We start from the raw sequence: 15222 nt of genomic DNA, 5'->3' as shown, positions 1-15222 counted from the left end.
AGACACCCCTCCCCTCCAGAGCAAGGTTGAAGGAAAAAAAGAGAGAAAGACAAATTCCTTTACTATTACTCCTTTCCCTGACTTCTTAAGCATGACTATGTTTTACAAATGTCTGTATTTAGCCAGTTCTTGTTTTTCTTTCAATGCAGCTACAAGGCCGCCAGCTATGCAAGGCCACAAGTTATGCTATGCTATAGATTATGTGACCTATCATATGATTAACTGCTTTTGTTTTGCTTCTGTAAGCCTGCTTGTAAAAACCCCGCTCTGTCTTTGCTAAAATGCTCAGCTTTTTAGATATGAATCCACTGAGCCGGTGCATACCTTAAATAAACAACCCTCCTGCTCTCCTATTGGTCTCTCTGGTCCTCAGTTTCCTGCAATGATAGCTGATAGTAGGATATTTCTGAGTGACCAGACAAAGGAGAAGGCATAGAATGGGTGATTCTTCTTCGGCCATTGTTTGCAACAGTCTCATTTCCAAATCACGGATAATCTTTATAGTTCCTAAGGACAAAAATTCAAATACTGTTTTATATTTAAAAAAATAATTTGCGCCCATAGTCCCAGCTACTCAGGAGGCTGAGGTGAGAGGATCACTTGAGCCTAGGAGTTGCAGGCTGCAGTGAGCTGTGATTGCGCCACTGCACTCCAGCCTGGGCAACATGGTGAGACTCTGTCTCAAAAAAAAAAAAAAAAAAAAATGGCCGGGCATGGTGGCTCACACCTGTAATCCCAGCACTTTGGGAGGCTGAGGTGGGCGGATCACCTGAGGTCAGGAGTTCGAGACCAGCCTGAGCAACATGGAGAAACCCCTTCTCTACTAAAAAAACAATACAAAAATTAGCTGGGCATGGAGGCACATGCCTGTAATCCCAGCTACTCGGGAGGCTGAGGCAGAAGAATCACTTGAACCTGGGAGGCAGAGGTTGCTGTGAGCTGAGATCGTGCCATTGCACTCCAGCCTGGGCAACAAGAGTGAAACTCCATCTCAAAAAAAAAAAAATTGTACAGTCTGCCTAAAGGAATGGAAAAATTATGTATGTAGTTAAACCAGGCCTGGGAGAGGAGAGGAAGAAAAATAAAAGCTGCTTAATTTGTCTGATGTGCACAAATATTTCCCATGCTTATTCTAAGTTTCACTAATGTGGTTACAGTGTTTGTATAATGAATTATCATTAAGAAAACTAAAAAGGAAGGAAATTAATTAACTGAGCTGAAATAGGACCCCCGACAACTGGCTTCTCCCAGCAGAATGAGGAGATACCTCTCCATTTTCTGCTCAGCACCAGCGACAGCTTCATTTCTGAGCCCCATGGCTGTGAAAAGTGAGTGGGCATAACAATTTATTGTCCCAGGAAAATGTATAGTGCATTTCAAATTTTATTAACAAAATATAAATATAAATGTACATATGAATGTTCTTTTTTCTTTTTTTTTAGACTGAGTCTCACTCCTCACCCAGGCTGGAGTGCAGTAGTGCGATCTCGGCTCACTGCAACCTCCTCCTCCCAGGCTCAAGTGATCCTCCCACCTCAGCCTCCCAAGTGGCTGAGAACACAGGTGCACGCCACCACGCCCGGCTAATTTTTTTTTACTTTTAATAGAGATAGGGTTTCGCCATTGGTCTCTAACTCCTGAGCTCAAGTAATCCACCTGCCTCCACCTCCCAAAGTGCTGGGATTACAAGCGTGAGCCACTTTGCCCAGCCCATATGTATGTTCTTTTTGTTTTAAAGACAGAATCTCGCTCTGTCATCCAGGCTGGAGTGCAGTGGGGTGATCTTGGCTCACTGCAACCTCAGCCTCCAAAATTCAAGCGATCCTCCTGCCTCAGCCTCCCAAGTAGCTGGGATTACAGGTACCCACTACCATGCCCAGCTAATATTTGTATTTTTAGTAGAGACAGGGTTTCACTATGTTGGCCAGGCTGGTCTTGAACTCCTGACCTCAAGTGATCTGCCTGCCTTGGCCTCCCAAAGTGCTGGGATTAAGGGCGTGAGCCACTGAGCCTGGCCTGGCCTGTATGTTCTTAAAAAACTACAAAGATATACATTAAAATGTTAATAATGGTTATTTCTGTTATTTTCTTCTTGTGTTTGATTTTCTAAACTTTTTACACTAAACACACCTTGCTACTGAAATGAATACATTTATGTACATGAAAAGGTTACAAACTAGTATACAGAGTATAATTCAATTTTATTAAAACAAATAGGTATTTTATACCTATTTATAGGTAGTAATGCATAGGAATAGTCTAGCAGGATGTATATATATATAAATTTTATATGTATATATACACACAATTATATGTGAGTGCTTGTTTCTAGATAATAAATGATATTTTATTTTACTTTATTTTATTTTATTTTTTGAGACAGAGTCTCATTCTGTAGCACAGGCTGGCGTGCAGTGGCACGCTCTCAGCTCACTGAAACCTCCGCCTCCTGGGTCCCGGTTCAAACAATTCTCCTCCTCAGCCCCCCAAGTAGCTGGAATTACAGGCATGTACCACCATGCCCAGCTAATTTTTGTATATTTGGTAGAGATGGGGTTTCACCATGTTGGCCAGGCTGGTCTCGAACTCCTGACCTCATGATCTGCCCGCCTCAGCCTCCCAAAGTGCTAGGATTATAGGCACGAGCCACCATGCCTGGCCCTTATCTTTTGTTTTGTTTTGTTTTGTTTTTAAGACGGAGTCTAGTTCTGTCGCCCAGGCTGGAGTGCAGTGGCACGATCTTGGCTCACTGCCACTTCTGCCTCCTGGGTTCAAGTGATTTCCTGCCTCAGTCTCCTGAGTAGCTGGGATTACGGGCGCCTGACACCAGGCCCAGCTAATTTTTGTATTTTTAGTAGAGACAGGGTTTCACTGGGTTGGCCAGGCTTGTCTTGAACTCCTGACCTTGTGATCCACCTGCCTCAGCCTCCCAAAGTGCTGAAATTACAAGCATGAGACACTGCACCCGGCTTATTTTCTTATTTATTTGTATTTTTAAAGCTTTCTACAATGAGCAAGTAATTATCTGTATTATAAAAAATACAAAATCGCTAAACTAAGACAACTAAAATATAATTAAAGACTATTACAAATAAAACATTTTATTTTTAAGAAGAAAGAACTGAGAAAATGATGTCTGTGTTTCAGGCCATAATACTGAGTCTCAGAGAAGAAGGCCATAAGTGACAAGTTCAGCCCAGAACCTGGCTTTCTGCTTTTTCGTTGTTACCTCTCCTACACCTGTTGTTCTCATACAGGCCTTTAAAAGAAATCCCTTTACTGTTCTTTTTTTTTTTTTTTTTTTTAACAGAGTCTCACTCTGTTGTCCACGCTTGAGTGCAGTGGCGGGATCTCAGCTCACTGCAACCTCTGCTCCCGGGTTCAAGTGATTCTCCCGCCTCAGCCTCCTGAGTGGCTGGGACTACAGGCGTGCACCACTACCCCTGGTTAATTTTTGTATTTTTAGTAGAGACGGGGTTTCACCATCTTGGCCAGGCTGGTCTCGAACTCCTGACCTCAGGTGATCCACCCACCTCGGCCTCCCAAAGCGCTGGGATTACAGGCATGGGCCACTGCGCCCAGCCTCTTTACTGTTCATTTAGTGGGGCTTGGGGATGGAGCAAACAAAAACAAAAACTGCATGTGTTCAGGCTGCCACTTTTACCTGGATGCCTACACTCCCCACGTGACAGATTAGTCCCAAATCCCATTTGGCCCCTCCCCAGTAGTTCAGCCTCTAGTCCTTCAACTTCATCTCATAAGAGCTCTCCTGCTCCTGGTCTTTCATTTGCCAAGGTTCTCATAACCACACAGGTGCTCCACACATGGCCAGACCAGCCAGGGCATGAACAGGAGGTAACACACAGGGCAGGGGACCATGCTGCTACAAATGGGCTAGCAATATTCAGTAAATGTTCACTCCGTGCTAGGCACTGTGGAGATGGTCAGGGATTCCCCGAGCCAAACTTCTAACCCCTTTGGGAAAAGAAAACACACTCGTGTGAAAAGTTAGATGCCAATTAGGGTTTTTCCAAGTAGGATACACTTGCAAAATGAGCAATGGAAAGGAACAGAACATAGAAAATGTGACAAAACCATTTCACAGGCATTACCTTTTAAAAAGCAGGCTATTAAAATTGGGGATGACTATAGAAAACATGTCAGAGAACAGAAAGAAAAGCCATACACTAACTCATCAAGAGTGATTGTCTTTGGGTGGTGGGAATGCGGGTGATTTTTTTTTCTACTTTTCTACATTTTCCTTTTTTTTTTTTTTTTTTGTGAGACGGAGTTTCGCTCTTATTGCCCAGGCTGGAGTGCAATGGTGCAATCTTGGCTCACTGCAACCTCCGACTTCCAGGTTCAAGTGATTCTCCTGCCTCAGCCTCCCGAGTAGCTGGGATTACAGGCATGTGCCACCACACCCAGCTAATTTTGTATTTTTAGTAGAGATGGGATTTCTCCATGTTGGTCAGGCTGGTCTCGAACTCCCAGCCTCAAGTGATCCGCCCACCTCGGCCTCCCAAAGTGCTGGGATTACAGGGGTGAGATACCGTACCCGGCCTTCCATTATTTTCTACAACAGATTTTTATCACTCTTATTTGTTTAGTTTTTAAAAGCACTATTATTATTTTTTGTTTCAAAAGCAGTACAGGATCATTGTGAAAAAACCCAACAATTCAGATTTAAAATTTTTATTGTATAATACAGAAAGTAGAGATCCTTTTAATTTATAATATATGTCTTGGTTTTTGTTTGTTTGTTTTTGAGACAGGTTCTTGCTCTGTTGCTCAGGCTGGAGTGCAGTGGCGCAATCTCAGCTCACTGCAACCTCCATCTCCCGGGCACAAGCGATTCTCCCACCTCAGCCTCCAGAGTAGTTAGGATTACAGGTGTGCGCTACCATGCCTGGCTAATTTTTGTATTTTTTGTAGAGGCGGAGTTTTGCCATGTTGCCCAGGCTTGTCTCAAACTCGTGGGCTCAAGTGATCCTCCCGCCTCAGCCTCCCAAAGTGCTGGGATTACAGGTGTGAGCCACTGCGCCAGGTGCAATGAATCTTATAAGTGGCTATTGCCTTTGCTAGCATCTTGGAATCTTTGTCTTTGGGACTGTTACAAGATTTGGGATGTGAGGCTTATACCCGCTGTGGTCTTGTTTCCCCGCACCTAGGCTGTTGCCTGGGTGGGCCAGAGAAGAGCTCTAGACTGCCGTGCAGTCTCCTATGGGAACTCTCTGTAGAGAAATGCTGGAGGCCCTCCCGCAGACACACTCTTTCCTGTCCCTGCATCCTTCTAGGCAAAGCCAGTGCCATTTATGTCCTATTTGGGTCTTGTGAGTCTAACATCTGGTTGAGCCAAAGAAGACCCCCAGAGGGGGCACTGCAGGAGATAATACCAATATCTTCCTCCCCAGGATGTAAGGTTTAAATGAGATAATATACACTGAGTTGCTGTCAGAGGACGTGACAAGTGTCAGCTCCCTTCTCTCCATCCCAAAAAAGAATACCTGGTTTTGGGGTCTTCTCGTTTTTTCCTTGGTGGAGAAAGGCCTGCTTCTGGCTTCCAGTCTGAACACTCAAGCCCTTTTTCCTTCTTCTTTGCTTTTTCTCTTTCCTCTCCTTTTTCTCCTTTTGGGGGTCCAGGGGAGTCTGAAAACAAAAGGGTGGCATTGTCCCTCAGCTAAGCTCTGTCTCAGCAGAACCCAGCATGACTTAGTGGGGAGAGAGCAAAGGGCAGGGACAAGGACAGCTGCACACACACTCCCAACACACACACAAACACATTTACACACAAATGCACAAACAACAGGAACGTGTGTACAAATACACAGTCTCACATGGGGACATTAATACATTGGCAAACACACCTCTGCACATATTAAGACAAATGTGTGCACGTAGACATGTACTATATAGACAAATGCATGAGAGCACAAAAACATAAGTGGCACATGTACACAAAACTCACAAGTCTACAAATCTTGCACTTGTGTACACAAACATTGGCAGTCCCCCACTAGCTACCTCCCGGATCCAGAGGCCATCTGTCACTGATTAAGTCACTCAACAGACATACACTGAGTGCTGGCTATGAGCCAGGCCCAGTCCTGTCCCAAGTGCTAGGAGAAAAACAGGGCTCAAGACAACCTTGTCCTCTCTCACCTAGCAGCCGCTTCCAGTTTTTGATAAGGACTTTGGCCAAGGACACCACCTCCTTGTCTGAGCAGTGCTTGCGGACCCCATTAACAGCAACTCCAATCCTGGTTGTCTGCAAAGTGAGAGGGTTAAGGCATGATCTGGGAATGGATACACAGGAATGGCTGCCATCATTGGCAGGTCCTGCCCCAGCTCTACCACCACCTCCCCTTCCAACCTGGACCCCCAGAGTCCTAGCCCTGACTCCTGGCTGAGGTGAGAACCCCACTACCGTAACTAAGGCCCTGCTCTGCACGAGGCCGAGGGCCCAGGGCTAAGCCTGACATGGAGGATATCTGTAGCTTTGGTGAAACCTGAACCTAGGGTTGGGGGTGGCACTTGGCTGACTGTCAGGACCCCTCCCATTCCCAACCCTCTAGTGTCTATTTTTTTGAGATGGAGTCTCGCTATGTTGCCCAGGCTGGAGTGCAGTGGTGCAATCTCAGCTCACTGCAACCTCCACCTCCCAGGTTCAAGCGATTCTCGTGCCTCAGCCTCCTGAGTAGCTGGGATTATAGGTGTGCATCACCGTGCCCAGCTAATTTTTGTATCTTTAGTAGAAACAGGGTTTCACCATGTTGGCCAGGCTGGTCTCGAACTCCTGACCTCGGGTGATCTGCCTGCCTTGGCCTCCCAAAGTGATGGGATTACAGGTATGAGCCACCGTGGCCAGCTCCCTCTAGTGTCTTTGAGCTCCAGTTTCAACTGAGACAGCAGCTCCGGCTATGAGACCTTGCATCTGTCTGTGCTGATTTTTCAGGGCCAGGAGTTTTGGTAAATCTGGGGACTTTAAGGGCCACACAGGGATTTTAAATGGGGGCTTTTCCCTCTCCCTGGATCATTGGCCTCTTGGATCCCACAGGCCCAGGGCCTTGGGAATTGGGGTATTCAAGAAAAGCGAATCAGTCTTGCTCCAAGGCCCAGAGGTCCTCTACACCTAGAAGATACCCTCTCCGCCCCCGAGATGCCCCTGTGTCCCCCTCAGTCCCTCCCTGGGAGGTCTCCACCTCAAGATCCCCTCCCCGCAGGCCCCCCTCAGAAATTCCTCCCAGACTCCACCTTCCCCCACCGGGGGTCTTTCCCTCCCCCACCAGCTCTCCCCCCAGGCACTGTCCCAAGGCTTCCCACCCCCGCCCCACCTGTAGTAGCTGGATGGACATCTGGCAGCTGTGCAGCTTCTTCAGAAGGTCCAGGGCCCCTTCCTGTGGGAGGCCACAAGGTGAGGACTGGGGCCCGGGTCCTGACCAGGCTTCTCTGACTATTGTGTGGTCTTGGTACAGAGAGCAGGAGGATACAGACAGACACGTGGCCGAAGGACAGGCAAGGGGCAGAAGGAAGGAGAGAGAGGAGAAACAATCTGTCCTAGATGGTGCTCTAACTTCATCCCCCGCCACCTGCTGGGTTCAAACCCTCTGAGCCAGGCTCCTGACCTCCAGCCTTTGGTTCTGCTGTGCCTCTCCCCAGGAATGCCCTCCCCCTTCCCCATCTTTCCTCCCAAATGAATTCCTTCCTGGCTTATTGTTGCTCATGTGCCTGTAGCATCCTTCCCTTACCTCCCCGCTGTGAACTTCGCAGGGTGAGGACTGGGAGCCTTTTAAAAAACAAAACAGAACAGTTTAGCCAGCACAGTGGCTCACACCTATAATTCTGGCACTTTGGGAGGCTGAGGTGGGCGGGTCACTTGAGGCCAGGAGTTCAAGACCAGCCTGGCCAACATGGTGAAGCCCCGTCTCTATTAAAATACAAAAATTAGCCAGGCGTGGTGGCGCATGCCTGTAATCCTAGTTACTCAGGAGGCTGAGGCAGGAAAATCGCTTGAGCCCAGGAGATGGAGGTTACAGTGAGCCAAGATCGCACCACTGCACACCAGCCTGGGTGACAGAGCGAGACTCCAACTCGAACAAAACAAAACAAAACAAAAAACAGCTTTTTTGAGGTATAATTCACATACAATAACTGCACACTTTGCAGTGTAAAATTTGATAAGTTTCAACATATGTGTACACCCATGGAACCCTCACCACAATCAAGATAAAAGCACAGCCACCAGCCCCAAAAGCTTCTTCCTGTCCCCTTTCTGATCCATCCCTCCCCATCCCCAATCCTAAACAACCACAATTCTGCCTTCTGTTACTATAGTTGACCTTGTATCTTTAAGGATTTTATGTAAAGAGTATGTAGGGCAAAAACCCTTTTTTATCTGGCTTATTTCGGCATAATGATTTTTTGAGACTCATCCATGTTGTCTCGTGGATCAGTAGTTCCTTTTTATTACTGAGTGGTTTCCACTGTATGTATGTACCACAGTTTGCCTGGCATTTTTTGAGACAAGATCTCACTCTGTTGCCCAGGCTGGAGCACAGTGGCACAATCACAGTTCACTGCAGCTTCGACTTTCCAGGCTCAGGTGATCCTCCCACCTCAGCCTCCCGAATAGCTGGGACCACAGGTATGCACCACCACATCTGGCTAATTTTTTGCATTGTTTCGTAGAGATGGGGTTTTGCCATGTTGCCCAAGCTGGTCTCAAACTTCTGGCCTCAAGTGATCCTCCTGCCTCGGCCTCCCAAAGTGCTGGGATTACAGGCGTGAGCCACCACACCCAGTCTACCACAATGTTTTAAATTCATTCACCGGTTGATGGGACTTATGGATAGGTTCCAGTTTGGGGCTGCTAGAAATAAAGCTTCTAGGTACATTCATTTCAAGTCTTTGTGTGAACAGGTACTTTAACTTCTCTCGGGTAAAGAGAACCGTTCTAATCTCTGAGAACTTAGGGCTCAGCAGAGAGTCCAGTGCTCCCTGAGTGGATGAACTTGTGCAGAACTAAAGCAGAAAGAAGGCAGGAGACAGAAAAAGGCTTAGGTTTGAAAATCTGTGAGCTGCCAGGCCTGGACACCCTCTGACCCATTTCAGCCTTCTCCTTTCCCCCAGCCCCTTCCTAGAAGCCATACCTGCCTGCTGTCCTGAGATCAGTTCCCTGGGGAGCACCAGCTGACGGTGTCCTGTATGTTCCTATCCTTGGCCCACAGTTCATGGTTCCAGCTGCCAATCCCCACCCTGCCAGGACCTGGACCATGTCCTAAGAGCTGCCCTCTGTCAGTCCTTAGCCTCCCTGAGAACTTGGGTTCACAGTAGGTTTTCAGAAGCGTGACCTGCAGATGTGTGTGTATGTGAACTTGGGGGTACACAACTCCAAGTGTAACATTAATTAAAGGCTTGCTATGTACTAGGCACTCTTCTAAGTTTTTTACCTGTATTATCTCATTTAACTTTCACAATGGCCCTATCGGGTAGGTCCTGTGTATTATTCCCATTCTTACAGAATTATTATCCCGTGTTCACCAAAGAGCAATCCAAGAAAGAGAGAGGTTAAATAATTTTCTCAAGGTCACATGCTTTATAAGGAGCCAAGTTGGGATTCAAACTCAGGCCTTTTGGGCTCTAACCACTATACAAATTGTGTTAGCGTGGGCGTAGATCTGTCTAGACATACACAATCATGGAATATCAACATGGGTAAGTGCAGTGGTGTGCTGGCCAACGTTTAACAACCAGTTCTCAAGGAAAAAAAAAACTGACCTGTAGTGTTTGCCAATTTCTGTGGTGTAAACACTCATCCCCTGGCCAATTTCAAGCTACCAACATGCTGTCACTGAACTGAAGGAAGTTTTGGGAGGAGATGTACAGTACCATACCATTATATAATATTTCCACTGTACAGATAACAATAGAAGTAAATTATCTCTGACCATACATGACAGTACAATGTAGTAAAACAATCAGGAAGTGATTATTTTGGAGGATTCCTTACCTTTGTTTTTAATATAATTTATTTATTGTAAGCAGATAATGTAGTTTTTTGAAACAATTGCTGTGTTTAACCACCAGGTTGCAAAATTCCTGAAAACGCAACAATCTGTGTTAAGCCAGTTCCAGCTCTCCACTGGGTGTATGCCTCGTGTGTCACAGCTGTATAACTAGGTCATATTGGAGGAGAATAGCCATGAGCCTGGATTGTAGCTGGATAAACAAAGCCTTGTGCAAATGTTGCTGGGTGTATCTCTCTGAACATACAAATGGGTTCTGTAGCCAGTAGTATCTCTGGTCTAAGTGTGCAGCTGTGAATATGCAGCTCCAGGCACAGCTGTGTCTATTTGGCTTTGTGGGATGACGCCTGTGTTATAAGATCTGAATGTATAAATGTGGCTGTTTGCTAAGTCTGTAGCATTGCATGTCTGGGTGTAGCTGTGCTGCGTGCATACGTGTGCGGCTGTCTTTGTGTATCATTCTATAACTATAATGGTCAATGTGGGTCATATGGGTCAGTATGCTTGTCATGTTGGTGTCAGTAGCCGTGTCTCATACGCAGTTAGGTTCAGTTGCTTGTTTAACTACTGTGTTGTGGCCACATGTTATAGCTATGTGTGTGTATGTAGCTGTGACCGTAGGCACTTGGTTGCATGTTTGAAGTTGCTTCTGTTAGTGCATGCTCAGAGGATGTGACAAAGCCTTAAGTGGCTGAGACTTCAGCAACCGGCAGTAAACCCCGGGCCTGAGCTGCAACGTGGAGGATCCGTCTTATTACAGGAAGTATGTCCTCCTCTGCCTAACCACTGCTGGGCGGGTCCACTTTCACTCCCAGAGCAGGCCCCACCTTTCTCGGCCAGACGCCCAGAGCTCCATGCCCACCCAGACACTGCCAAGAGCCCAGGCGCAGACGTGGCTGTAAACTGGCTCCATGCTGCAGGGACCCTGCGGCCAGACTTGCATCTTTTCAGGGGACAGCTCTGGGCACTTCCACAGGAATCCATCTCCAAAAGACAGCATTTCCTCTTCCCATTTCACAGAAGAGGAAACTCGAGGTCCAGAAAGGGAAGGTTGAGTGGCTTTTGCCTAGGGCCATAAAAGGAGTGAGGGGGAGGCCAGGGCAGGTCCCATCCTCTTCAGCCAGAGCTCTATCCCAAGCAGGCTGCCTCTCCTCGGGTCTCTAGGCGTCCCCACCCTACCCCTCTTACCCAGAGGCCCAGAATTTCTTTCCTGGCCCAAGCTTGGGGGTCAGTAAGGAGCTGGGCTGGGATAACCCGTCTATTTGAACTGGAATTTGGCTCAGAATCCCTGGCTGGGCTCTGCCAACCCCAGCTGAGAAAATGCTCCCCCATGACTTGTGGCTCAGTTGTACTGAGGATTGTGGAGGAGTCTGGAACGGGGAGTGCATGGAGGTTGGGAGTGTCAGGTGAGAAGCTCCCAGCACTCTGCAGGTTTGTGCTGTATCTTTCTGTGTTGGACCTGGCTGCGTAGAAGCAGGTCTTGTTCGCCAGTTCTTAGCAAGCACAGGTCTGAGTCCTACTAAGGGCTTTACATCTCTGTCTCATCTCTCCAATCCTCACCGCCGCCAGCAGAGACAAGAATCCAGTGACATCCCTTCTCCAGAGGCAGATAATCTCATCTCTTTCTTACAGATGAAGAAACTGAGGCTCTGGCCTTTATATGGACACCAACTCATGACTGCCCAGTGTCCACTCTAGGGCTCCCTGCCACTTCATGGTTCCAGTGACCCTTCCCTGGGCCTTGGCTACTCTTCCTGGCTCTAAAACTTCCCTTAGTGTCTCTTCCTTTCCCAGGCTCCTAAGTGTCCTGGAAATGCAGGTGGCTGCAGCACATGGCTACGGATGGTGGGAGGAAGAGGACCCTGGAACAGGAACGGGAGGTGGGAAGGGCATGCTCACCAGGCTCCCTTTTTTTCCCTCCCAGGGTGAGCGCAGGCCCTCCAGGACCCAAGGCCAAATTTGCTCTGGCCAGGCGACCAGTCAGCCGCCAGCCCCAGGCAAAGATCACGGGGAAGATCAAACATTAACTTCCAGCTGGGTCTGCGCTCTGGCCAGGACCCTCCGGTAGGGCTGTCAGCCCTGCTCCCAACCTCCCGCCGAGCCCGCTCCTCCCTCCGCCCTCGCCCTCGCTGCACAGGCCTCCAGCCCGGCCCCCTTCCCCCGCCCCGCGGGCCCCCACACCTGTTCGGCCCCCGCCCGTCCGGGCCGCACCCCAAGGCCAAGGAAAGGGAAAATTGCCAAAAGAACCGCTCCTGACGCACCAAGCGGTGGGGTCGCAGGATCCGCGGCCTTTTACTTCTCTCCCGCAGACCCACTCCGGGGTGCAGGGATGCAGCTCAGTACCCCCGTCAGCCCAAGTTTCTCTGCCACTTCTCGGGCCATCAGGATTTGCCCCCCGCCCCGCCCCCGCCATCGCCACCGCTCCCCGGGCTTTGCACACGCCAAGCCCTGGGACTCCCAAAGTCCTTTCCCACGTCCAGCTCTCTTCGCCCGCTTTCCTGGGCCCTGCACTAGCTGCCCAGGGTGAACCCTACACGTCCAAAGGGACGTGCACAAGTCGCGCCTCCGGGACCCGCACGATCCCCCTGGCGTCCTGGGCCACGCACACGCCCACCTCGAGGTGCTCAGCAAGGGTCCCCAAGGGGCCTTGGGCCCTGCACCAGCCGCTCCTCCCTCGGGTCCCCGAGTCCCGTACGCGCCCCCACGGCGCCCCGCCAGTACGTCCCCACCCCGGAATCCGGGGCTTGCCCGCGCCTCCCGGGGGCGGGGGCCGTGGCCCAAACTCTGCAGCCTCACCGTGTTCTTTCTGGCCACCATCTTCTCCAGCTTTTTGGCGATCCTCAGCAGCTCCTCTTCCTGGCCCATGTTGGCCCGCGACGCCCGGCGGGGCGAGGGGCACAGGGGCAGCAGTAGGGCCTCGGGGGCAGGAGGCGCGAAGGCGGAGGGCGCGCAACCCGCGCGGGCCCCAAACACACACGACACACACGCCCGGCGGGGGCGGGGCTCTCCCCACCCCCACCCCCCACCGCCCGCCTCCCAACTGTGCGGGGGAGGGGTGGCGGGCACTAAATATAGACTTCAAGGACTTGCCCGGGCACTGATTGCCCGCGCCGGCCGATCGGGCCTCAGGGGAGGGACGAGGCTGAGAGAGGGGACCCTCCAACTCCGGCCCTTCCAGGGGCGCCGGGGGACCGAAGAGAGATTTGGGAAGGAGGGCTCTCTGGCGAGCTGGGAGGCTGTGACCTGGCCACAGGCGGCGGTCGCGGCGCGGAGGGCGCCCGAGGGTGTCCCAGGGGCCCCCGGGAAGCGTTCTGGGATCCCGCCTCTCTGCACCGTTGCATCTCAAAGCGGGAGGACTCAGTTCCGCGCCTATGCCCAAGTGGAGGCAACTCGGTGCGCTCGAATCCCGTGTGTGTGTGTGTGTGTGTGTGTGTGTGTGTGTGTAGATCACTAAATCCACCTCTGCTTTAACCTGCACTCACTCCATCGTGCACACGGCCTGTGCATGCCACGTGTATCCAGGCTCCTGTTTGCCTCTGTCTGCCTAAAACTTCCTTTGCTGGCTGTTTTGTTAGTAAGGCTTTGCATTTTTAACAAGCTCCTATGTGCTGGGGGTGCTGCTGGTCCCAGAACTACACTCTCGAGTAGTGAGAGCTTATCGGGGAGATTCTTTTTATTTTTTTGAGACAGGGTCTCCCTCTGTGGCTGAGGCCAGAGTGGAGTGGAGCAATCAGGCTCACTGCCTCGACTTCCCCAGCTCAAGTGATCCTTTCTGCCTCAGCCTCCTGAGTAGCTAGGACTACAGGCGTGAGCCATCCATCATGCCCAGCTAATTTTTTAATTTTTTGTAAAGACTAGGTCTTACTACGTTGCCCAGGCTGGTCTGGAACTCCTGGTCTCAAGCGATCCGCCTGCCTTGGCCTCCCAAAGTGCTGTAATTACAGATGAGATTCTTTTTTTTTTTTTTTTTTTTGAGACGTAGTCTCGCACTGTCGCCCAGGCTGGAGTGCAGTGCCACGATCTCGGCTCACTGCAAGCTCTGCCTCCCGGGTTCACACCATTCTCCTGCCTCAGCCTCCTGAGTAGCTGGGACTACAGGCGCCCGCCACCACGCCCGGCCAATTTTTTTGTATTTTTAGTAGAGATGGGGTTTCACCATGTTATCCAGAATAGTCTCGATCTCCTGACCCCATGATCTGCCCGCCTCGGCCTCCCAAAGTGCTGGGATTACAGGCGTGAGCCACAGCGCCCCGCCGAGATTCATTCTTAAGTGCACCAAATTTTGAGAAATACTGATCCAGGTGCAAGGCTGCCAGGTCAGGCCAGTATCCCCTCAGTGGGGTTGGGTTTGGAAGAGTCATCTTAGTGGAGGGGTGGAAACACAATTGTGTCTATCTTCCCCAGCCATGCAGGGATCTGCCTTCCTGTGGAATGATCTCCAATGATCTTCAAGTATCTCCTGCAGACCCAGTTCTCTTGCTAAATAAGTGAGTTCAATGGACAGAAAATGATCTTCCTGTGATGGGGGTGGGGCTCAGGAACCTGGAGGGAAGGCATGAAAAGTGGTCCACAGTGTGTGGGAGCTGGGGTTGGGGTGTCAAGTGAAATCTCCTGATTTTCCTGAGAGAACCCCATTTCAGCTTGGGTCGCAGAGGCAGCTTGGTGTGGACACCTATCTTCTAATTGCTATGTGACTGGGATCAAGGTAGGACAGAGTGGGTTTTTTTCATCCATTCAACAAATACGTATTGAGTGTCCAAGCAATGAACAAGACGGACCCAGTCCCAGAAAGCTTGAGACTCAGTCTATGGGCAAGAGAAACCTTAAACAAAAACAGACATAGTCAATTAATGCATTTATCATAGCTGGGGTGAAGGGCAGGAAGCAGTGGAGGATAGCTTAAGGACACATTTGAGGGGACCTGCACTATTTAGGGTGTCATCTTCTCTGAAGAAACGAAGTTTAAACTTTGGGCTGAAGTACACAGTGGCCGTTGAGGGGAGGAGGAAGAGTGTTCACGGAAGAAAGGAAGAGGCATTCAACATATATTTATGGAGCACCTAATATGTGCCAGGTAGTTCTTGTTCTGGACATCCAGAGAGGAACAAAACAGTCCTCCCCTCTTGGAGTTCCAAATGTGCAAAGCTTAGGGATGGGAGGGTGCCTGGCCTGCCTGACAGTGTTGGAGGAACTGAAA

The 15222-nt window shown here is 49.8% G+C and overlaps 1 protein-coding gene across 5 annotated transcripts in view; it reads right to left on the bottom strand.

Annotated features, from left to right (window-relative positions):
• The window catches only part of TCEA3 (transcription elongation factor A3), a 45792-nt gene extending 32350 nt beyond the window's left edge, over positions 1-13442 (bottom strand). Inside the window, exons 1-4 of one of the 5 annotated variants that reach the window (XM_063594069.1) lie at positions 12822-13442; positions 7335-7465; positions 6163-6268; positions 5508-5649 (exon numbers count right to left, since the gene is read on the bottom strand). In XM_063594069.1, coding sequence (XP_063450139.1) covers positions 5508-5649; positions 6163-6268; positions 7335-7355 — 269 coding nt within the window. In that variant the 5' untranslated portion in view covers positions 7356-7465; positions 12822-13442. Of the gene's footprint in view, positions 1-5507; positions 5650-6162; positions 6269-7334; positions 7466-7748; positions 12759-12821 lie in introns of those variants that run through there. The other 4 variants (XM_063594066.1, XM_055096594.2, XM_063594073.1 and 1 more) reach the window with 4 other exon arrangements.
• Positions 13443-15222: the final 1780 nt, after the last annotated feature.

The sequence above is a fragment of the Pan paniscus genome, chromosome 1 (genome assembly GCF_029289425.2).
Source record: "Pan paniscus chromosome 1, NHGRI_mPanPan1-v2.0_pri, whole genome shotgun sequence".
NCBI lineage: Eukaryota > Metazoa > Chordata > Mammalia > Primates > Hominidae > Pan > Pan paniscus.
The sequence above is the reverse complement of the archived record's forward strand: the minus strand, read 5'-3'. Positions and strand labels throughout refer to the sequence as shown.